The sequence below is a fragment of the Microcaecilia unicolor genome, chromosome 2, assembly GCF_901765095.1.
Source record: "Microcaecilia unicolor chromosome 2, aMicUni1.1, whole genome shotgun sequence".
Taxonomy (NCBI): domain Eukaryota; kingdom Metazoa; phylum Chordata; class Amphibia; order Gymnophiona; family Siphonopidae; genus Microcaecilia; species Microcaecilia unicolor.
Window position 1 is genome coordinate 234867406 of NC_044032.1, and position 24187 is coordinate 234891592.

Here is a 24187-nt window from a genome sequence, read left to right on the forward strand (position 1 = left end):
ATCAGGAATCCTGTTCAAGGCAGTAGTGAGATGTGAATGTCGGGGCCAGTGCTAGGGTCTCTGGTGTCCCCTACAAACTGTCAGTCGACAGCCCCCCCCCCCCCCCCCCCGGTCTACCATCTCCTTTCTCTCTTCTCCCTCCCCCCTTCTCCCACCCTGCCCCCTTTTTCAGCCCAGTGCCTTGAAAGGAGTAGAACAAAAGGTTTTTGTTTTTTTTTTTACAGCTTATTTGACAGCTTTTTAATTTATTTGAAAGTTTCCCATATAATAATTATTGTAGCTGGTAAAAACAGCACTAATAAAGTCTGTATTTTGTGCTCATTTTTCTACACAATACAGTAATACATGGCCAAATTTCAGTGAGGATATCCTGTTTACTGATGGGTTCATCTTAACTGTTGTAATCTGCCTTGGGAAAGAATATACTGTGAAATTAAATTCAATTAAAATTAAACTCTCCTTTCATTGCGGTACATAGAATTGCTTCTTCACTTCATCTCTTTTGTACAAATGGATTATTCTGTTTTGAGCATGTTTCGGGGACAAGTGGTTTTCATAATTCAAAATAATAAAAATATTTCTTTCATGCAGATCTCTCATTTGTTTAAACATAAGTAAATGGGCTATAAGCCCCTAAGATATTCCATTGGTTTTCTTATATTTTGTCCTTGTGTTGAGTGTGACTTACACTGTTCCAAAACCTGCCTGCTGCCCCCCTCCCACACACTAAAGCCCTCTCTGGTCGTACCTTGAAGGGCCCTGGCGGTCTAATGGCTTATTCTGGGGCAGGAAACAACCTCACTGTTTTCTGCTTGCACTGTGCCCAACGCCGCTCGTGTTTTCAGAATGGCTGCCGAGACTTCCCATGGCAGTCTCGTGAAGAGCAGAGACAGAGTGGTGGTAGCGGGCAGGAAAGAGTGGAATTCTTTCCTGCTCGCAGCCACAGAGGCCCTTCAAGGTAGGACTTGGGAGGGCTGTAGCGTGTGGCAGCAGCAGCCAGTGGAGCACAACAGCTAAGCAAAGCATTGGCAGTTTTTGGCGCCCCTCGAATGTTGGCGCCCCCTGCTGTGCGTACCCTACTTACCGCGTTCTGCCGGCCCTGGTGAATGTGTGGACTGAAGACCATGTCACATCCTCTCAATGCAGAATGACCTCAAGTGGGCTACCAACTCAGCCATGGCTCTCACATTGTGTACTGTGACATGACCCTTCAGAGTTAGCCAAGCATGGGCGCAAGTGAAGGAGATGCAGTCTGTCAGCCAGTTGGATAAAAGTGCATGTACCGATGGCTGCTCCTTTTCTGTTTGGGTCAAAAGAAACAAAGCTGGGTGGACTGTCTATGGGTTTTAGTCCACTCCAGATAGAAGGCTAAGGTTTGCTTGCAGTCCAAGATGTGCAGTGTGCTTTCACTAGGATGGGCATGAGGTTTTGGGAAGAATATTGGTAGATCAACTGACTGGTTTATATGGAAATCGGACACCACCTTCAAAAGGAACTTAGGATGAATATAAAGAACCACCATGTCGTGAAACTTAATATAAGGTGCTACTAGAGCTTAAAAATCGCTGACTCTGCATGCTGACATGACTACCACCAAGAACAAAACCTTACAGGTCAAGAACTTCAAATTGCAAGTGTCAAGCGGCTCAAAAGGAGCTTTCATCGGCTGAGTGAGGCAGTGGCGTAACCAGACTGATTATTTTGGGAGGGCCCACAGTTATTTTGGATGGGCCTTCCAAACCACCCCCTTCCTTGTCCTGCATCCCTCTCTCCACCCCTGGATTTGGTATTTGCCTCCATGTGCAACCTGACAACTCCCCTTCCTCTTCAGCCCTGGATTTGGTATTTGCCCAGGCCCGCAACCCAGCATCTTCCCTTCCCTGGTGTACTCGCCACATTTGTGAGTGGCAGCAGCAACACACAGCCACTTTCACTGGTCTGTGCAGGCTTCCCTCTGTTTCATCCTGCCCTCACTGATGTCATTTCTTGTTTCCTCTGGCAGGGCATGGCAGAGGGAAGCCTGCTGAGATTAGTATAGGAATAGGAGTGACAGAAACAACATCTGCTAGGTTCCCTGAAGCTTGACACCACTGGGAAGCTAGGGTCCAGTGGAACTCTCTCAAATGGAGGTGTGCTGTAGGTATGACATACACAGTAGAGGCCAAGTGGCCTAACAACCTCAACATTGGCTGAGCTGTGACCTTCTGGTTCTGGTGGACCTTTAGAGTGATTATGTTCATGGTCTTGGCCCTGGATCTGGAAGGAAGGCCAGGGCCTGAACTGTGTCTAACAGAGCTCCAATGAATTCCAGTCATTGAACTGGAAGCAGCTGAGACTTTGGGTAATTGATAACAAACCCTAGTAACTGCAACACCAAATGGTTCTATGCATTGCTTCCTGAGTTCCAAGATACATTACGAGACTGTGACATAATCTGTATGTGGATGTAAGCATCCTTTAAGTCCAGAGAGTATAGCTAATCATTTACCTGAATCATGGGAAGCAGGGTGCCCAGTGAAACCATCTTGAACCTTTCTCTGACCAGTTATTTGTTCAGGGCTCTTAGGTCCAGGATAGGATGAAATCCCCTTAACTTTTTGGGCATAAGTATATAAGCATTGCCATGCTGGGACAGACCAAGGGTCCATCGAGCCCAGCACCCTGTCACCGACAGCGGCCAAAAGAACAAGCAATTTGTCCCGCCCATCCTAGAAATACTGTATTATTCCCTCGTCCATTCAATAACATTCTATGGCTTTTTCCTCCAGGAAGCCATCCAACCCTTTTTTGAAGTTCCCTAAGTTAACCGCCTTTAAGGAAGTACTTGGAATAGAATCCCTTCCTTCCTTTGCCTGGTGGTACGTGCTCGACCGCATGGACCTGTAGAAGGGAAGAGAGTGCCTCTGTAAGGATGACCTGGTGCTGAGAGCTGAACTTTGATGCGCTCGGTGGACAATTTGGAGGATGTTCTCGTCAATGTAAGGCATAACACCACCCCCCTCCCTCCAGACTATTTGAAGAACTCACCAGTCTGAGGTTACAAGGAGCCATCTTGCTGTAAAAAAAAATTTAGCCCCCACTCCACCAGTAGGCCATCTAGGACAGTCACGTTTACTGCATCTATGCTGTCTTGGAGCCAACCAAAAGCTCATCCCTTGCTTTGACTGGGGAGTTGGCTGTGCCTTTTGGGCATGCTGCTGCCATGGATGAGAGCAGGCTCCCTGGGGCTGCTGGGAAGAGCAGGCTAGAGGAGTATACCTACGCAGTAGTAGGGTCTCCTCTGGCCACCACTTGAGAAAATCCAAGAATTGGAGGCCACAGAAGGAGCAGGCCGAAATGGGGAATTCATGGTATCAGATCTTTTCTTGATGAGGTTAGCAACCTCCTGCACTTTGTCCTCAAAAAAGGATCTCCTCAGCAAGGGATGTGTGCTTGTTTTTCCTGTACTGCCAGTTCTAGGTCTGAAACACGTACCAGGCGAGTGTGTGCATGTTTGTATGTTAATATCTGTCTCCGGGCAAGTCACTTAACCCTCCATTGCTTCAGGTACAAAATATGTCCTGTATATAATATGTAAACTGCTGTGATTGTTACCACAGAAAGACAGTATATCAAATCCCGTCCTCCTTTCCCCTTCCACTAACGTTGAGATTCTGGGTGCCACATCAAAAGCATCATAGGCTGCCCAGGCCCAGTGTTTTCAACACTCCTTCGGCTTGGTTACTAGTCCCATGGCCTTCTTTAGAGGCAGAGAGTTCACAAACTCTGCTATTCTGTTCACCAAGTTCCACATGTAAATGTTCATGAATAGCTGATAGAACTGAATGTGGAACAAACATAGAGCCCTGATAAACTTTCCTCTCAAAAGACTCCAAGGTTCTAGCACCTCACCCTGGGGGTGCTGAGGCCTGGGTTCTAGAATTCTTAGCTCTTTTGAGGGCAGATTGGACCTCCATAGAGTGGTGCAGCAGCTACTGTTTCTTGAACCTGGGAGCCTTTTGGACTCAGTATATAGTACATAAGTATTGCCACACAGGGACAGACCAAAGGTCCATCAAGCCCAGCATCCTGTTTCCAACAGTGGCCAATCCAGGTCACAAATACCTGGCAAGATGCCGAAAATGTTCAATACATTTTATGCTGCTTATCCCAGAAGTAGCAGTGGATGTTCCCCAAGTCAATTTAATAATAGTCTATGGACTTTTCGTTTAGGAAGCTGTCCAGACCTTTTTTTTTAATCCCACTAAGCTAATTGCTTTTACCACATTCTCTGGCAACGAATTCCAGAGTTTAATTACACATTGAATGAAGAAAAACAGGGACATAGAGGGGAAATACTGGACACAACATATTAGAGACATAGAGGGAAGATGGATGGTGGAGAGATGAAATGTGAAATGGACAAGGAACCCTGACAAGAGAAAAGCAACAAAGACTTCTACTACTTATCATTTCTATAGCGCTACTAGACGTACGCAGCACTGTACACTTGAACCTGAAAAGACAGTCCCTGCTTCATGGAGCTTACAATTTAATTAGGACAGACAAACAGGACAAATAAGGGATAAGGGAGTTACTAAGGTGGGAATGATAAAGCATGGGTACTGAACAAGGGAGTAAAGGTTAGGAGTTAAAAGCAGCATCAAGAAGGTGGGCTTTTGGGATTTGAAGACGGCCAGAGATGGAGCTTGATGTACCAGCTCAGGAAGTGTATCCCAGGCATATGGTGCAGCAAGATAAAAGGAACAGAGCCTGGAGTTAGCAGTGGAGGAGAACATAGTAACATAGTAGATGACGGCAGAAAAAGACCTGCACGGTCCATCCAGTCTGCCCAACAAGATAACTCATATTTGCTGCTTTTTGTGTATACCCTACTTTGATTTGTACCTATGCTCTTCAGGGCACAGACCGTATAAGTCTGCCCCGCACTATCCCCGCCTCCCAACCACCAGCCCCACCTCCCAACCACCGGCTCTGGCACAGGCACAGACCATATAAGTCTGCCCAGCACTATCCTCACCTCCCCACCACCAGCCCTGCCTCCCAACCACCGGCTCTGGCACAGACCGTATAAGTCTGCCCAGCCCTATCCCCGCCTCCCGATCTTGACTAAGCTCCTGAGGATCCATTCCTTCGGCACAGGATTCCTTTATGCTTATCCCACGCATGTTCAGTGGAGGAGAAGAGTGCAGATAAGAGAGATGTATCCATTGAATGGAGTTCCCGAGGAGGAGTTTAGGGAGAGAGAAGAGTGGAGAGGTACTTAGGAGCTGCAGAGTGAATGCACTTGTAAGTCAGTAAGAGGAGTTTGAACTGTATGCGGAAATGGATAGGGAGCCAATCAGAGGAACAGGTAGTTTTGAGGAGGAAAGAAAATGTTCAGTTTCCTCTTCAGTGATTTCAGAAAAGGAGGCAGTTGGGAGACTGGACTAAGGGAAGGAGAGGTGGAGGCAGTGGCGTACCTAGGGTAGTTGACACCCGGGGCCGGTCATTTTTTAACACCCCCCCCCCCCCCCAAATCCAGTACTAGGCATGCCGAGAATACAAAACACTCAGGACCTATAGAGCAATTCTACCATACCATAAGCAGTCATTTCTACGAGTCACACAAGGAAAAGGAAAGCATCTTAAACACTACAGTGAGCACTAGAACATCAATTCACCTATTGTAAAACGAAACCAGACAGAATAGTACAGATCGTAGATCCTGCACAGTCAATGCCAACTGAAAGCCATGTCTTTTTCACAAACACAGATACACGCTAATCCACTATAGAATAAGTAATCATAAACTTTCTATTTAGACAAAAATTAAACTGAACCCCCAATGCCAGACTCTGCATACAATGCAACACCACAGAAACAGAAACTGTCCCCTAGTACTGTGCAAAATATAAAGACAGCAGATGTAAATTTGAAAAAAACTAACAAGTACCAATCACCACTTTACAAATTAACAAATAGAAATAAAACAAATATAGAAAGTAAAATAATACCATTTTATTGGACTAATACATTTAGCTTTCAGAGGCCAAAACCTCCGTCCTCGGGTCAGTACAGTATAGTGCTGTTACAGTATCCTATCCTGACCTGAGGAAGGGGGTTTTGTTCTTCGAAAGTTAGTCAAAATGTATTAAAATTAGTCCAATAAAAAGATTACCTTATTTACATGTTCTATTATAAACATTTAACACATCTACAATACTTTATCCTAAAGCAAAAAAAATAAAAAATATATATTTTATTTACAGTTTGTTGTCTCTGGTTTCTGCTTTCCTCATCTTCTTTTCACCGTCTTCCTTCCATCCAGCATCTGTCTTCACTCTCTCTCTGCCATCCAGTGTCTGCCCTCTCTGCCGTCCCTTCCATCCACTGCCTGCCCTTTCTCTCTGCCCCTTCAATCCACCATTTGCCCTCCCTCTCCCATCCATCCAGGGTCTGCCCTCCCTCTCGCTCCCCCTTCCATCTAGGATCTGTCCCCTCTCTCTCTCTCTGCCCCTTTTTTCAGCCCCCAGTTCCAGTCCCCTTCCCCCCTCCCCTTCCCCCGTCTGAGACCCCCACCCGTCCCCTTCTCCCCTCCCCTTCTCCTGTCTGAGACCCCCACCACAGTCCCCTTCTCCCCTCCCCTGTCTGAGACCTCCACCCCAGTCCCCTTCTCTCCTCTGAACACCCCCACCCCAGTCCCCTTCTCCCCTCTGAGATCCCCACACGTCCCCTTCGCCCCTCCCCCTCCCCTGTCTGAGATCCCCACCCCAGTCCCCTTCTCCCCTCTGAACACCCACACCCCAGTCCCCTTCCCCCCTCTCCTTTTCCCCTCTGAACACCCCCACCCCAGTCCCCTTCTCCCCTCCCCTGTCTGAGACCCCCACCCCAGTCCCCTTCTCCCCTCTGAACACCCCCACCTGAGTCCCTTTTGCCCCTCTCCTTCCCCACCTCAGTCCTGTTAAAACCAGCGAAGCAGCGTCGCAGGCAGCGCCTCGTGCCCTGCTTGTAAAAAAAAAATCAAATCTCCTTCCTTCTCCTCGTCTTGACGTCGACTCGGGACTTCCAATCAAATTGAAGGCCCGAGTCGACGTCAAGACGAGGAGGAGAAGGAAGGAGATTTGATTTTTTTTTTTTTTTTACAAGCAGGGCGCGAGGCGCTGCCTGCGACGCTGCTTCGCCAGTTTTTTTTAATGTGCGGCGCCGCGGGAACGGCCACGGGAGGCAGCGGGAGCGGAGCACCCCCCACCCACTGGCACCCGGGGCGGACCGCCCCCACCGCCCCCCCCCCCTTGGTACGCCACTGGGTGGAGGTGACTTGGTTGAGAATTCAAAGAGAGAGACACTGGAACCAAAGCAAATGGAAAAATAAAATGTTCAGACAACAGAGGTAAAAATAAAACCAATATTTATTTATTCTGAATTTATTAATTGGAATATGTCAATATTGGCAAATGTGTTTCTCTAGTATTGCTGTATACGCAGCATCTAACGTTTTGAGATTTCAGTCTTTGTCTTCATTTCTCAATTCCTGATGTGTGGTCCCTTGTTTAATATTTGTTGAGGGTCTGTCTGTGTATTTTGTGCATGTGACCAAGGTGTGGTCTGCTAGTGGTTATTTTCTGTGTAGGGATGTGTAGCAGTCTGACTTCTTTTATATTTTCAGTAGGAATTATATTGGTATTTTAGGGTGCTGCCTCTTTATAGGTAGGGTTCTTATTATTTGAGTCCTGGACATTCTCTTTTTCAAGTCTCTGCTGCCCACAGTGAGCAAGCCAGGGGTTGGCACTGGCAATCTCATTCCATTCTGGATCTGCCATCAAGCATCACACTTGCAGATCCTGAACGGGGTGAGATTGCCAGGGCCACCCCCTGGCCATTCCAAGGCAATGGAGGCTTGCCTGAGGCCAGAAGGGGCTATGGTGGGATTATGAACTTGGGCCCTCTGATTCTTGGTCTGTTGCTCTAACCATTAGGCTACTCTTCTGCTCTGCCCTGAACATGTTAACCCCAGGCTTTCCCAAAAAATCAGCCCTGGCTATGCCACTGAAGTATTGAAGATAGCTCAGTAATCAAACTGATACTAATCGTTGCTACCACAGCTGCCATGAAGTTCCTGTGAGCTAGCAGTCAGGTGTATAGCATTTGCAGCACATCTGCCAGAAATCTTAGCAGAACCATGGATGTAGTTACAGACAAAGTATGCTGTTCCACCCCATAGTGAGTAAAATGTAAGCTGCAGCCTTCGAGATGAACACCTGATGCTGCCTTTGGTCTGGGAGAAGTTCTCTTCAGCATCTGGCATATAAATCATAAATGCAGCAAGGCGCAGAGTCTCCTCAAATTGGAAGTTAGAGTACAAAAGCATTTCTTCTTGACAGGATAACACTGTGTTATAGTTCCAACGTAAATACTGTTTGGCTTCTGATTTTTATCTTCAATACTACAGTCAGTGTGTCAGAGAAAGGGGAAAAGAAGTCTGATGAAAGTTGTAAATCCAAAGGACGTTAAAGTAAACTTATCAATTTAAAAATAGCTTATTGTGGGGAAGCTTTGAAGCCCGTGTTGATAAATGCCACACGTGCGAGAGACAGCCTCTGCCTAAGGCTCTTATCAAATCAATGATCAATAAGAAAAGCTGGCAGTGTATGAGGATTATGCCATTATGCCAATTTTATTGTGTGTGTACATGCTTCATTTTTAACATTCCAATTTTCGCAGTCTTCAGATTGTTATAATTATTCTAGCTTTTATATTATCATCAAAAATGTAGTTTTTATAGTGACTTGTTTGGCTGTCTTTTAAAAGCAAATAACTTTTCAAGGCAATTTACAAAGCCAAACATTAACCATAATCATAAAACAGAATACAAAAACATAACAATACCTGTAAAATAAAAAGTACATAGCAACGTAGAATAAAACCAAATTTAAATATTATTAAAAAATGACAGGATGAATTCAAACTTTGTCCATAGGAACCCTGCCCCAGGATGCCATTAAAGAATATCTGGAAAAGCTTGTGCAAAGAACCGTCTCTTCCCCCCCCCCCCCCCCCCCCCCCCCAGATATGCAAAACAATTTAACTGGCCAAGAATGGCACCTGACCAGTTAAATAGTACTTAACTGGCTAAGTGCTAATATTCAGCCAAGATAGCTGGCTTATTAGCCCTTAGTGGCTAGCTGGATGACTGGCTATGTTGTGTGACATGGCCAGTCAGTGCCAATATTCAGTGTCTGGCTGGCTATGTTTAGTGGCCAAATATGGCCGCATCAATAGGTGAAATACCTTTGGCCAGTTCCAACTGAACTGGCCTGCCCTGAATATCAGCTTGGCCGGTTTAGTTCAAACCAGCAAAATAAACCAGATATTCAACACCGGTCACTGGAAATGGCCTGGCATTGAATATCCAGACTCAGCTTTGACCACGGGAGTTTGTTGGGCTATCTCTCAGGGTCTGAATACTGAGCCTCTCGCCTTTATGAATGTGCTGAGTTTCATGCTGCTCAGTTTGCTAACTCCAAAGTTACAAGGACAGTATTCCTTCAACTTTACATTCTCAGTAGTAGTCTACCTTTTGTACTTGTTTATTACCAGGACCCAGCAGGAGGAGTACCCCAGCCATTGCCAACTGGCCTGCACCCATGCACATTTCCAAAATTTGTGGGCCAGCACTCCCTGGCTATTGATCTTCTCCATTACATGAGTAGTGGATGTGCTTGTACTGCCTGCACAGATGATGCACAGCAGTCGGTACCACCTAGACAGGCTCCCTTTGTTCAGGATGGCTAAGGGAACTGGGGAAGGAGGAGGAAAGGCAAGTGGGAGGATGCTGGAGAAAAGACTAAAGAGGAAAATAGGCAAAGGGCTTACACCAGAGAAGGAGGGGAAGAGGAAGCAGGTAGAGTTGAGGAAAGGGAAGTAGGCAAGGAAGCTGATGGGGAAGAGGTGGGACAGATGTTGGGGAACAGAGAGAAATTGGAGGGTTAGTAGAGGCCTGGGTATAAAAAATGTGGAAGAATAGGAAAGGCAGGAATGAGAGACAGGTGGAGGAGACAAGCGTAAAATTTTTTTTGAAAGGATAGGAGAGGGATAGGGATAGGTGAGAGAGCTGAAAGATGTGAGAAAAATTAGAAACAGCTGGAAGAGAGTGAACAAGAGACAGATGGCTCTTGGGTCATTGGTGGCAGCTTAATAGTAGAAACAGCATGGGATAGTACTCCTTTCTCCACCCTCCCTGCCCCCCCCCCCCCCCCCCCCACACACACATAGTTGCAAATTTGTGTAGAGCAATTGTGTGCCGCACTCCCTCTGGTTAAAATTAAATTTTGCACATTCTTATGAAGGTATAACATTCAGCACCTGAAATGTATTCATAGCTGAAATCTTTGCATTCAACAGTGAGTAAAGTTGTATGTCCTATCCTGAACCTCTTCACTATTCATCCCTTTCATCTCAGTCTGCGTAATGCACGTAGATTTTCTTTACTGTCTTATATTAACAGGAGAGTTTATAACAGGTTGCCTAGTTTGGAGGGCCAGGTGGACACCTATTATGTGACTGGGACACCTATTATGTGACTGTTTTATAAAGACACAGGCGCCTACATGTCTTTTCCTAAAATAGCATCAGATAATCAGCCAAAATTGTGGCTAGAATGCAGCAGCACTTACACCCTCTGGTAGCTGTAGTAAATGTACACTGCTGAAGTATGTGCATAACGTACACCAGGGCTGCCGAGAGGAGGGCAAAATTCCCCCCGGCACTGGCAAACTTCTTGCTGCCTGCTTCTGGGTCTGTCCTTCCCTGCTCCTGCATGCCACCCAGGACCCGGATGATTCCATTAGCACAATATCATGATAATGAATCATCCAGGTCCTGACTCCCAGCATGTACAGGAGCAGGAGAGGACAGACCGTGGGAGCAGGCACACAGGAAGCGGCTTGCCGGGCCCAGGCCCCCCCCCCCCCCCTTTGAGGCAAAGACAGAAAGGTAAGAGGGTGGGCGGCAGCAGTGGTGTGAGTGGGGGGGGGGCGGCAGCTTGCGGTGGTCCAGTTCTGCCCCAGGCCCAGCTGTGTCTCTCTGCGGCCCTGACCTACACTTGTACCCCATGACTCCATCTGCGCTTCACCCAAAGTGTTCCCCTCCCAAACATGCCTATCCTTGAGTCACATAAAAGTGCACACCTTCTTGTCACTGTATGTACTTTTACATCTGAGGTAAGTTCAGAAGAGGCATTTTACCTGTGCACAAAAAAGGGCTTTATAAAATTACTTCTTTAAAAAAATGACCTTTTACCAAGAGAGTGGCGCAATGTTTAGCTATAACAGTGTGTTCAGCTTAGATTTATCTAGCGCTGGATCATACAAACCGGAATTGTTCTTACTCTATGTTCGATATCTTTGCAGTCCTGTTTAATTCCTGTTCATTTCTGTCGTCTGTTCTAAGGTTTTCCAAGGACGGTCCCACAAGCAGAAGCTCTGGATAACGTTTATAAAATTGATTCTGTGATTAACTTGAATGTGCCATTTGAAACTATCAAAAACCGACTAACTGCTCGCTGGATCCACCCTGCCAGTGGCAGAGTCTACAACACCGAATTTAATCCTCCCAAAGTCTCAGTGAGTGATAAGTCACCCATCCAACAGTGAAAATTGAGCAGCTGATTTGCTGCATTTGCCTTATCTGTTGTTTTACTGAAGCTTTGACTTGCAGAGTCTCTTATCATACAAAAATGGGGTTTGTTCCTGTCATGGCATTTGCAAAACAGAGCTACCTGGAAACACTACAACACCTTCCAGCTTTTATCCGTAGCCTTATCTGGGGGCTGGTGTGCAGAGGAAGTGAGAGAGGGAAATAGTGATGGGAAGAGGGTTTAAATTTCAGGTAGGTTGAGTGTGGTAATGGACAGAAGGAATAAATGGGTAGTATGAACGGGGTCGGATGAAATGGAAGATAAGGCAGTGATTGGAACAAAAGGGGAAATGCACATCTTTCTCAGAGACAATGGGGTACGGACACATTAATTAGAAAAACAGGAGGACACTTCAACACAGTTACTGAGATGTTTTGTGTGCAGAGGCAATGTTATTGAAATGTTCTCGTGTATGTGTTTGTTTGGATTTAGCTCAAACCTTTTTCAGTAGTAACCCAAGGTGAGTTACATTCAGATCCACCAGTAAGTGACTTGCACAAAATCACAAGGAGCAGCAGCAGCAGGATTTGAAATTGGGCTTCCCTGGTTGTCAACCCAGTGCTCTAACCACTAGGCTGCTCCTACACCCCACTTGTACAATTTGTTTTAGTGGCATATTCTATGGAATGATATGCGCAATAAAAAAAAAAAAAAGACTGAAGAGAGGTTTTATGAGACAGGAGTTGGAAATTTATGGAATGTTAGCAAGAAAGTTGGAGTGTAAGAAAAGATGTGGGAAGTGTCTTATGTAGAGGTACTGTTAATTTATTAATTTTATACTACTTATGCCACAGTCAATAGACTGTTTTACTAGTCCTGTAGATTTGTACCTCACTTTAAGCACATTGTGAGGAGGTGAGTAACAACTTCTTTTTAAGTAAACAGAGGAAAACTGGCTGAGCGAAAGACTTTGGGCTTCTTTTACAAAGCCACACTAGCAATTCCTGTGCGGCAAATGAGAGGAAGCCCATTCAATTCCTGTGGGCTTCCTCTCAATTGCTGCGTGGGAATTGCTAGTGCAGCTTTGTAAAAGAAGTCCTTTACAAGATAGTGAGAGGAGTAAGAGAGGACATATTGAGATGAAGAGAATATTTATAAGGATAAAGAGTCTTATCAAATGGCACAAAAAGACAACAAAATAACAGAGTAAGTCAAGAGAAAAGGGTAAGAACAGGGCGGGAAACTTACCAGATGAATACATCAATTTCGAAATAGTAAAGAGAGAAATAAAACATAAAGAGAGAAAATAAAGACTTTAGGGCTTTAAATCAGGCGTGGACATTGTTTAAAAATACCATTGTAGAAGCCCAGACCAGATGTATTCCACATATTAACAAATATGAAAGAAAAGAAGAGCAAATGACAGCCAGTGTGGTTAAAAGGTGAAGTGAAAGATGCTATTTCACTTCACCTTTTAACCACACTGGCTGTCATTTGGGGGGTTTTTTTTGGCTCTAAGATGCTATTAGAGCCAAAAAAAAAAACCCCATCCTTCAAAGAATGGAAAAAGAATCTGAATGAAGAAAATAAGAAGCAGCATAAGCAGTGTCAAACTAGATGCAAAGCACTGATAAAGAAGGCTAAAAGAGTATCTGAAGAAAACTTGCCTTGGAGACAAAAGCTGATAGTAACACCTTTTTCAGGTACAACAGAAGCAGAATGCCTGTGAGGAATCCGTGGTACTGTTAGATCATGAAGGAGCAAAAGGGGCACTCAGGGAGAACAAGGCCATAGTGGAGAGATTGAATGAATTATTTGCTTCAGTCTTTACGGAAGAAGATGTAAGAGATCTACCTGTACCCAAAATGGTTTTCAAGGGTGATGGTACAGAGGAACTGAAACAAATCTCTGTGAACGTGGAAGACGTACAGAGCCAAATTGACAAGTTAAAGAGTGATAAATTACCTGGACTGGATGGCATATACCCTAGAGTACTGAAAGATCTCAAGTGTGAAATTACTGATCAGTTGTTAGTGATCTGTAACCTGTCGTTAAAATAATCTGTAGTACCTGAAGATTGAAGGGTGGCAAATGCAACGCCAATTTTTAAAAAGGGTTCCGGGATTATCCGGTAAGCCTGACTTCAGTGCCGGTGAAAATAGTGGAAACTATTATAAAGAATAAAATTACAGAACATGTAGACACACATGGTTTAATGGGAAAGAGTCAGCATGGGTTCAGCAAAGGGAAGTCTTGCCTCACCAATTTCTTCAATTCTTTGAAGGCATAAATAAACATGTGGATGAAGGTGAGCCGGTTGATGTAGTGTATCTGAATTTTAAGAAAGCTATTGACAGAGTTCCTCATGAGATACTCCTGAGAAAATTAAAAGTCATGAGATAGGAGGCAATGGCCTTCTGTGGATTAGGAATTGATTATTGGACAGAAAACAGAGGGTAGGGTTAAATGGTCATTTTTCTCGATGGAGAAGGGTGAATTAGTGGAGTGCCGCAGGGATCTGTACTGGGATTGGGTACTATTTCACATATTTATAAATGATCTGGAAAACGAAACGAGTGAGGTGATTAAATTTGCAGATGACACAAAGTGTTCAAAGTTGTCAAAACACATCTGGATTGTGAAAAATTGCAGGAAGACCTTAGGAAACTGAAAGACTGGGCATCCAAATGGCAGATGAAATTTAATGTGGACAAATGCAAAGTGATGCACATTGGGAAGAATAATTCGAGTCATAGTTACCTGATGCTAGGGTCCACCTTAGGAGTCAGCATTCAAGAAAAAGGTCTAGGTGTCATTATAGACAATATGCTGAAATCTTCTGTCCAGTCTGTGGCAGCAGCCAAAAAAGCAAACAGGATGCTAAGAATTATAAGGAAAGGGATGGTAAATAAGACCAAGATTATAATGCTTCTGTATCACTCCATGGTGCAGCCTCACCTTGTGTATTGCATTCAATTCTGGCCACCGTATCTGAAAAAAGATATAGCAGAATTAGAAAAGGTTCAAAAAACAACCAAAATGATAAAGGGGGTGGAACTCCTCCCGTATGAGGAAAAGCTAAAGAGATAGACTGAGTGGTGTAGAGTGGATAGAAATGAATTGATTTTTCACTCTTTCAAAAAGTACAAAGACCAGGGGACACTCAATGAAATTACATGGAAATATTTTTAAAACAAATAGGAGGGAATATTTTTTCACTCAAAGAATAGTTAGGCTCTGGAACGCACTTCTGGAGGATGTGGTAACAGCGGTTAGTGTATCTGGGTTTAACAAAGGTTTGGACAGGTTCCTGGAGGAAAAGTCCATAGTCTGTTATTGAGATGGACATGGGGAAAGCCATTGCTTGCCCTGGGATTGGTAGCATGGAATGGAGCTACTAATTGGGTTTCTGCCAGATACTTGTGATCTTGATTGACCACTGTTGGAAGCAGGATACTGGGCTAGATGGACCATTGGTCTGATCCAGTATGGCTATTCTTATGTTCTTAAAGACAGATGTGCCTTGAGAGTCCAGAAAAAAAGATTTATTGTTAAAGTAAGGCAGGAAGATTGGTGTGCTGGAGAGAGATTACTGCACAAACAGAAAGGGCAGAGAGTAAAGGAGAGAAGGTCACAACAAGTGGAAAGGAGACCCACAAGAGTGAAGAGACAAAAAAAGCAAAGCAAAGCATTGCAGAGGGGCGAGGAAGGGCGCAGAAAAAAGTATGGCAGAGAAGTAGACCCAATAAATCAAAGAAGAAAAATGTTGAAAGAGGAACCTTTTTTGGAGGGAAAGAGATACAAAATAAAAACACTAACCGGAATATTTTATTTCTGGTGTAATGTTAAAGATTATTTAAGACCTGACTGTAAAGAAGTACTGTGTGTGTATGTGGCACTGTCTGTTTGGAGAAGTCTAATGCGAGGCTTCCAAATCCTGGTGGGGACCCCACAGCTAGTTGGATTTTTAGGATACCAGCAATGACTATTCGTGGTCTAAGTGTGCATATGTTAAAAATATGTTATGGCCCTCATTTCACAAGCACTATTCACTTTTGATACGTGCATAAACCGGCACTTAAACATTTGTCTTGCATAAACATCTAAGTCCCCATACGAAGTTGGGATATGCATGTATCAAACCCAAGTGTGTGCAATAGGCAAGGGGGCATGGTCTGGGTGTATTTTGGATGAGACAAGGGCGTGGCAAGTTCATAGATGTTAATTCCCCATTTCAGGGTCTAAATATCTGTTTCCTAAAATGATCAACGTCGGGAGTTACACCTGCTACCGAGCAGGGTTAGGATTTGGTAAAAGCAGCTACTGAGCAGCTCTCCACTGGAGGGATTAGGGGGTGGCCCACTTAATTTCCGAATGGTTCTTGTCTGTCTCCCCAAAACCCCCTCCGCATCCAAATGTCAAAGTGGCAAAGGAAACTGGTCACTGTGACAGCATCAGGATAATACTTGATTGTTTCTAAGGTTGCAAAAATATGCACCCGTCAATTTTATATATGTTTGTTTTTCTAAAATGGATGTCTGTGCTGCATGCACCCGGTGCATAAACATCCTTTTCTCCTGTATTTCAGAGTAGGTTTTATGTTGGCCGATTCTGTCTAAAATACTGGTGAAACTTGAGACGCACTGACCTGCATGTCTCAACTTCTACTTCTATAATCTCTTTAAAATGGGACTCTATATGTAGATGTACCTCATGCATATTCATTGTGGGTATCTTGAAATCTAGACTGGCTGTGGGAAGTCCCCAGGACAAGTCTGAGAAACTGGTTTAGTGAATGTGTGGGTGGGTGTCTTGGGAGTAGGGTCTGCACTGGTGAAACTGAATATATGGAAAGAAAGCTGCTGCATATCTGTTTAGGAGAAAGAAAATAGAAGTGTGTGTCTCAAACATTTATGCATTTTACAATATTTTTAGAATGTTTTAAAAGAGGAAGTAAGAAACCAGGATGGGCTTCATGACCTGGAGGTAGATCTTTATCCTACTGAGGAGAGACTGTACTGTGTGGGTGTGATTACAGGGACAGAGAGGCCTAGCATGTGTGTGGAGAGCATGTAGGCCTTGTTCATCTGTGTAACCATGTTGAGAGCACGTTCTGCATGTGTAACTGGGACGGGGCGATGAGGAACTGTGTATGTGTCCATATAATATAACACAAGAGTATGGAAAAACAGGCACAGATCCAAATTTCCTATTTATAATATATGTGGGTTGTGTAGAATGTGAATATGGGAGGGTGTGTCTGTGTTTCTCGCCCCTCTTGACCTCAGTTTTTAACATCATAATTACTCTCCCTGATTTTTCCAGGATCTGACCTCTGTAACTGGCAGTGCTGTGCTACAGCAGGTGTTAATTTTAATCAAGAGGGAATAAACATTACAAGCATTAATGGTTTGTCTCTTTTTGTTCTCTTTGCCACATGAATAGGGCATCGATGACCTCACCGGGGAGCCTCTTGTTCAGCGTGAGGACGACAGACCAGAAACGGTCACTAAGAGGCTGAAGGCGTACGAAGTGCTCACAAAGCCTGTGCTGGAATATTATCAGTAAGCAATTGCTCATTTACCTGGTGTTCTTCCTCCAGTTGTGTAACAGGCCAGTCTCTTATCATACAGGTGAGATTTTTCATGGAGAAACAGGAAAATCAGTCACATGAGTGACATCATCTGACTGTGCTGAGGATGGAAGTGCTCTAGCTCCAAAGTAAAACATTTCTGTTATAGTAAGCGTGAATGGTATGATGTGTTACATGTGTCTAGTGGTTGTGTGAGATCGCTGTTTTTTTAATTCCATGGAATGAACAGAATGAATCCCTCTTGGGGTTGTGTTGGCCCCATATCACCTCACATTCCCAGGTCCTTTGCATAGTTAGAGGGTTATAGATTTCACTATCTCAGATCGTCCCCCATAAGAAATCAGGTTAGACCCTGCCATGCAAAGAAATTTCATCCCTCCTGAAAGCCAGGCCAGCAAGACAGGTCTTGTGAGCAGGAAAGGCAAGATGTTTCTAGATAAAGACTAATTAAAAGTAGTCATGTTGCCAAGGATCATGCCTCTGTTAAAGCAAGGGAATCGGCTTTGTTCTCTAGACCTCAAGGATGTCTGTCCCTATGTCCTGATGCTTCAGGATCCCAAGTATTCCTCAGGTTATATTGGATCGGTGCCATCCCTAATACAGGGTCTTCTGCTTGGCATGGCTTTGGCCGCCATAGTGTTTATCAAGCATTGGCAATGGTAGTGGTTCACCTCAGAGATCAAGGTGTCAACATTTTTCCATATTTGGATATTTGCTTAATCAAGGGTTCACCTGGTCTCCAGTTTACCAGTTGCATTTTATCCTGGTCTTTAATCTACCTATCTAATTACTGGAGTATATTAGGTTGATATTGAAGTACAAGAAATCCATTCTGTCCTTCTCTGCAGATGACATTCATTGTCATCCACTTTGACTCCAAACAAGCCAAGTTGTTTCTCTTCATGGAAATAATAGCCAATATCAGGTTCTGAATACAGGCTGTCTTAGTTAAGTGGTCTCAGCATGACGCTTTCTCAGAATGCTTAGCCGCTTGGCTTCCACTTTGTAGGTGCTACCAATGGCAGATTTCAATGAGAGTCAATACCAGAGGAACTTTTACTGTCAAAATGTTAGGCATTGAATCTCAGTAATCAGAATGTTGAACAAATTCCAACACTGGTGGCTCTCTAGAAGGACTTGGAGGCTAGCCTACTATTCAGGATACCATCATACCAGGAGCTTCTCTCCAAGGAGTGGGGAGCCCATACATAAAGTCTATAAATGCAGGAACTTTTGTCTATCTGTTATTGCACCTTGTCATCGGTTACTAGTTCTTGTTGTCTGGCAAGATTGTACTTACTCAAAAAAACAATGACATTTCTCTGTTTTATGCCAGCCAGCAAGGGGAAAACAAAGTTATGCCCATGGTATCTGGAGCCATGATCCCAGTTTATGCAGCCACAGAAAGCTCTGACCCCGAGCAACACAGATCATGACCCCAAGCATGGGTTTCACAACCCTGATTTTAGGTGATGACCCACAGTTTCAGAAGTATGATATAAAGTCTGTCAGAATCTGACAATGGACAATAATATACAAATCATCCCTCTAAGGAAAGAGGAAAACATGCTGAGCAGAGGTCTCATCCAGCCTGAGTAGTACTTCAGTGACTAAGTTGCTTGTCAGATCTTTCAGATTTATTTATTGATAACATTTATATTCTGACGATCTCACAGCTCATGGCAGATTAAAACAAACACATACATTTCTAATATATGTCAAACAGATATTTTCAGAACATAAATATCAGGAATTATCAGATAGATAAAAATATTAAATAATCTTACAAATTTAAAACCAAGGAGACATTCATTTGAAAATCTTTTTATTGAAATATGCAAAGAAACAAAGACAGATGCAAAGTCAAATATATGCCATTGAAACAGTCCCATCCAATTCCCTCCAGTTATAAACCAACAATTATAAAAAGCATAGTAAAAGGCCTTGAGGGGCATAATCGAACGGGGTTGACCATCTCTAAGGGCGCCCATCTCTAAGGACGTCCCGGCGTAGCGGTGGGGAAACCCGTATTATCGAAACAAGATGGACAGCCATCGTTTGTTTCGATAATACCGTCGGGGACGCCCAAATCTCAACATTTAGGTCGACCTTAGAGATGGTCGTCCCCAGTTTTCGGCTATAATGGAAACTGAGGACACCCATCTCAAAAACAACCAAATCCAAGGCATTTGGTTGTGAGGGGAACCAACATTCGTACTGCACTGGTCCCGCTGACATGCCAGGACACCAACTGGGCACCCTAGGGGGCACTGCAGTGGACTTCAGAAATTGCTCCCAGGTGCATAGCTCCCTTACCTTCGGTGCTGAGCCCCCCAACCCCCCCCCCCCAAAAAAAACCCACTCCCCACAACTATACACCACTACCATAGCCCTAAGGGGTGAAGGGGGGCACCTAGATGTGGGTACAGTGGGTTTGTGGTGGGTTTTGAAGGGCTCACATTTACCAGCACAAGTGTAAGGTAGGGGGAATGGGCCTGGGTCCGCCTGCCTGAAGTGCACTGCACCCACTAAAACTGCTCCAGGGACCTGCATACTGCTGTCATGGAGCTGGGTATGACATTTGAGGCTGGCAAAAATATTTTTTTTTAAAGTTTTTTTTTTAGGGTGAGAGGGGGTTGGTGACCACTCCCCCCGAGTAAGGGGAGGTCATATGGTCAGTTTGGGCACCTTTTTGAGGCTTGGTCGTGAAAAAAAATGGACCAAGTAAAGTCGACCAAATGCTCGTCAGGGACACCCTTCTTTTTTCCATTATCGGCCGAGGATGCCCATCTCTTAAGCACACTCCAGTCCCGCCTTTGCTATGCCTCCGACACGCTCCCCCGTAAACTTTGGTCGTCCCCGCAAGTTGAGGACGCCCAAAATTGGCCTTCGATTATACCAATTTGGGTGACCCTGTTAGGACGCCCATCTTGCAATTTGTGTCGAAAGATGGGCATCCTTCTCTTTCGAAACTGCCCCTGCTTGTGTCTTATAACCTTCCCGATATAGCAAAAATAATGAACACCTCCCATTTCTCTATCTATGCTACCCACCCTTTCCCCCTTCCCTACCCTTCCCCCCCCCCAGTCCCAACAAATCCTTCCTCCCTCTTTTACCAATCAATAGAGATGATCTACCTAATCATTAACAAATCTTGGAGCTTGAGATGGAAGATCCCATATGGACCAAATCTTTTCATTCAGTGAAACGTGCATCTCAAACTTCCCATAACATAAGCTTATGAAATGCATTTCTCCAGTGCCAAAAAGTTGGTGATTGATCCTGAATCCAGTTCTGTAAAATAAATTTTTCCCCACTATACTTGCTTTATATGTCCCTTAGAGACATGACCACAGTGTTCCATTTTCCCAAATAAGATACCCATAAGAACATAAGCGTTGCCATACTGGGACAGACCAAAGATCCATTAAGCCCAGTATCCTGTACCTGGCAAGATCCCAAAACAGTAACACTGATTTTATGCTGTTGATCCTAGAAATAAGCAGTGGTTGTTCCCAAGTCCATCTTAATAATGACTTATGGACTTTTCTTTTAGAAATTATCCACCTTTTTTAAACCTTGCTAAAATAACTGCTTTTACCACAATCTCTGGCAATGAATTCCAGAGCTTGATCACACATTGAGTGAAGAAATATTTTTCCAGGATGTTATTTTTGATTGGTATCCACACCTGATGTAAATTTTTTACCTTTGCAGCTGCTCCTCTTTTGTTTTTACCATTCTTCTCATTTTATCATAGCATTTAACTTTCAAAAAAGAGACTTCCATATTGGATTTCCTATGTGTACTTACTCCAGAGATTAGATCAAACCTGTGTTATCAAGTGACTCCAGCACTATATATTGCGCTCCACTAAGGTCTAGTTTTATTCAAAGCCTGTGAGGTGCTAATGTATTGGAGGGTTGTTTATGCAAGCCATTTGAATGTTATGTGCTAACCCCGCCACAGTGGTTTTGGTAAATGGGTCATTCTCCCCCTCAATTTATGCTTGCATGGGGTACATGGCAGGGATGTCACCTCTTGCCACTTTTTATTTGTATTTTCCCTAGAACCTCTCTTATATTAACTTAAAGTGAGTAGGGAGAATGGCTGCACCTCTCCCTTTTTTGAACTACATCGAGGTACACGCCAGGGGTGCCCTCTTTCCCCTCTTTTATTTGCCCTTGTAATGGAACCTTTAGCGTATAACATTAGATCTAATCATGGAATCCAGGGGGTGAAGGCGGGTGCCTGGGAATAAAAAATTGCCCTCTTTGCGGATGATGTTTTGCTGACACTTACCTCTCCCTTGACATCAATACCGGCAGTGTTTGCTGAAATTGAATTGTATAGCCAAGTCTCGGGTTTCAAAATCAATTATACAAAGACTGAGGCGATGGCAGTAGAGATGGAAGAGATGAGTATCAGACCTGTCGCCAGCTTTACCCGTTAACTTGGGTCACCCAGGGAATAAGATATTTGGGTGTAACACTCACACGGAAGATGGAAGATATGAGTGCAGTTAACTATTTACCACTAATAAAGGAACTGGGCAAAGATCTGGATAGATGGAATCCAGTGTATTTGTCATGGTTTGGGCGAATAGCAACAGTTAAAATGAACATATTACTACGACTGTTATATCTTTTTCAGTCTATCCCTTTGCCAATTGATGACCGTATGCTTCGGTCGCTACAAACCAAGCTTCAACACTTTATATGGCAGGGTCGTAAACCTCGACTTCCCAGATCTATTTTGTATGTAGCCCGTAAAGGAAAGGGTGGATTGGGTGTACCACATTTGGGGTTATACCACAGAGCAGCCCAGGCAAAAGCTGCTATTGAATGGTTTCATGAATCAGATCATAAACTATGGATCAGAATGGAACAATTTATGATTCGTAGCCCGTTAAAGTTAGGGCAATTACTCTGGTTGACGCCTAAAAACAGATATCTTCCCCAGTCTCTTAACCCTATCATCCAATATACTTTTTCATGTTGGGATAAAATAGAACGAGTGAAAGGATTTCATGACTCACATTTGACACCTATAGCATATAATGCTACGTTCCCTCCTGGATGCTCCCCATCCCCTTTTATTAATTGGCGAAAGAATAGGTTGATATGGTGGGGACAATTAATGAAAGAAGAACATTTTATTACTTTTGGAGAACTAGCAGCTGAGTATGACTTACCTCCACAGGATAGGTATGCGTATAATCAGATTATTCACTTTCTTCAGACATCTGGTCTAAAAAGTAAACTAAGGGGAGAGGTTACTTTGTTAGAGAAAATGTGTGTGGAGACGGAAGAAACTAAGGGATTGATCTCTAAATTATATGGTCATATGAGGGATTCATTAGAGGTTAGCGGTAAGCACCGTGATAGATGGGAAAAGGAACTGGAGGTGACTTATACGCCTGAACTTTGGCAGCAGATGGAGCGGGCCTCAGTCCATAGCTCCAGGGCAGTCAATATTCAAGAGAACTGCACAAAGGTTCTATACAGATGGTACCTCACTCCGGTGAGGTTACACCATATGTTCCCAGGGGCATCAAAATTATGCTGGAGGGGATGTGGACAGGAAGGCACAATGGGGCATATTTGGTGGACCTGTAGAAAAATAAAAGCATTTTGGAAGTCGGTGCAAGGAAGAGTGCAGGTGTGGGTGGAGGGACAGATCCCTTGGGATCCGGCGGTGTTCTTATTTAATAGATCTATTGCCGGGCTTAGTGCTGGAAGAAACTTGTTGGCTAAGCATTGCTTCAATGCAGCTCGATTGTTGATTGCACGGATGTGGAAGAAGAATGAATGCCCTTCAATTCGCCGTTGGTATAATCTGGTTAGGTATATAAGTGACATGGAAAAGCTACTGGCTAAGGAACATAAAACCCTAACAAAATGGGAACAGATGTGGGCTCCTGTGATAAATTCATTAAAGTGAAAATGTTGGATAGAATTCCTCTTCATGAAGGGGTGAGGGGCGGGGTAAATTTGAAAAGTTTAAATGTTACAAGAAAAATTATTGCTGTTGTGTGAAGGTTCTCAGTAGAGAAATGTATGTATACCAGATGTTTAATGACAAGGGACCTGTATGGTTTTTTTTTTATTTGAACAGCTTCAGTTGTAATACATGGATTCCTTTAATAAAGATTCTTGTTAAAAATTAAAAAAAAAAAAAAAGTGAGTAGGGAGAACAGAGGAGTGAAGATAGGGTCAGTTCATGCAAAGCATTTAGCTTTTCCAGACAGACAAATCTTGTGATACTTTTGACCCAACCAGACAAAACCCTGCCAGTAGTGAGAAAAATGTTTCAAAATTATGGTTCTTATTCAGGTCTGTGATTTCATCTTGTAAGTCAGGGATAATGGCTATTAATCTTATATCCAATCAGTGGCAAGGCCAATTTCCCCTTAGGTAGACAGGTGGGTCTTTTAAATACTTGGGGGGGGGGGGGGGGGTTATGTTTCAACGGATATTACATTGCTGTATAAGTAAATGTTACCTTTTTGCTTAAGAGTATACTTTAAAATTTCAAAAGATAGGAAGCCTTTCCAGTGTCACTTGTGGGATGGGTGTACTTGTAACAAATGATTCTTATCCCCAAATGGGTGTATATGTTACAGTTACTTCACATTATCTTGGTGCAAAAAAAAGATTTGATGGGTATAAGTACAAGATTGGGGAGATTCTTGTGGCAAAGAAAAAAAGGCATGGATCCCTCTGAAACGTTTGATGCTTCCAAGGAATAAAAGGAGTTTGGGGAGTACTAGACCAAAGATTATACAATATAGCTGCAGGCTTAAGGCCTACTGTAAACTGGATTAATGGACATCTTATTATACACCTCTACAAATAGAGCAGCAGTTAATCTGTCCTTGGAGTTTGGAGTTTATTATTCAGAAAGGGTTGCCTAGTAGTTCTCCCTATATAGGAAGTTTGAAATATTGAAAATAGGGAGAAGAGTGTGGTTATGAC

The 24187-nt window shown here is 43.7% G+C and overlaps 1 protein-coding gene across 1 annotated transcript in view; it reads left to right on the plus strand.

Annotated features, from left to right (window-relative positions):
• AK3 (adenylate kinase 3) overlaps positions 1-24187 on the plus strand; it is a 46967-nt gene that overhangs the window by 19480 nt on the left and 3300 nt on the right. Inside the window, exons 3-4 of the mRNA XM_030193802.1 lie at positions 11431-11603; positions 17063-17181. Of these exons, the coding sequence (XP_030049662.1) occupies positions 11431-11603; positions 17063-17181 (292 nt within the window). The remainder of the gene's footprint in view (positions 1-11430; positions 11604-17062; positions 17182-24187) is intronic.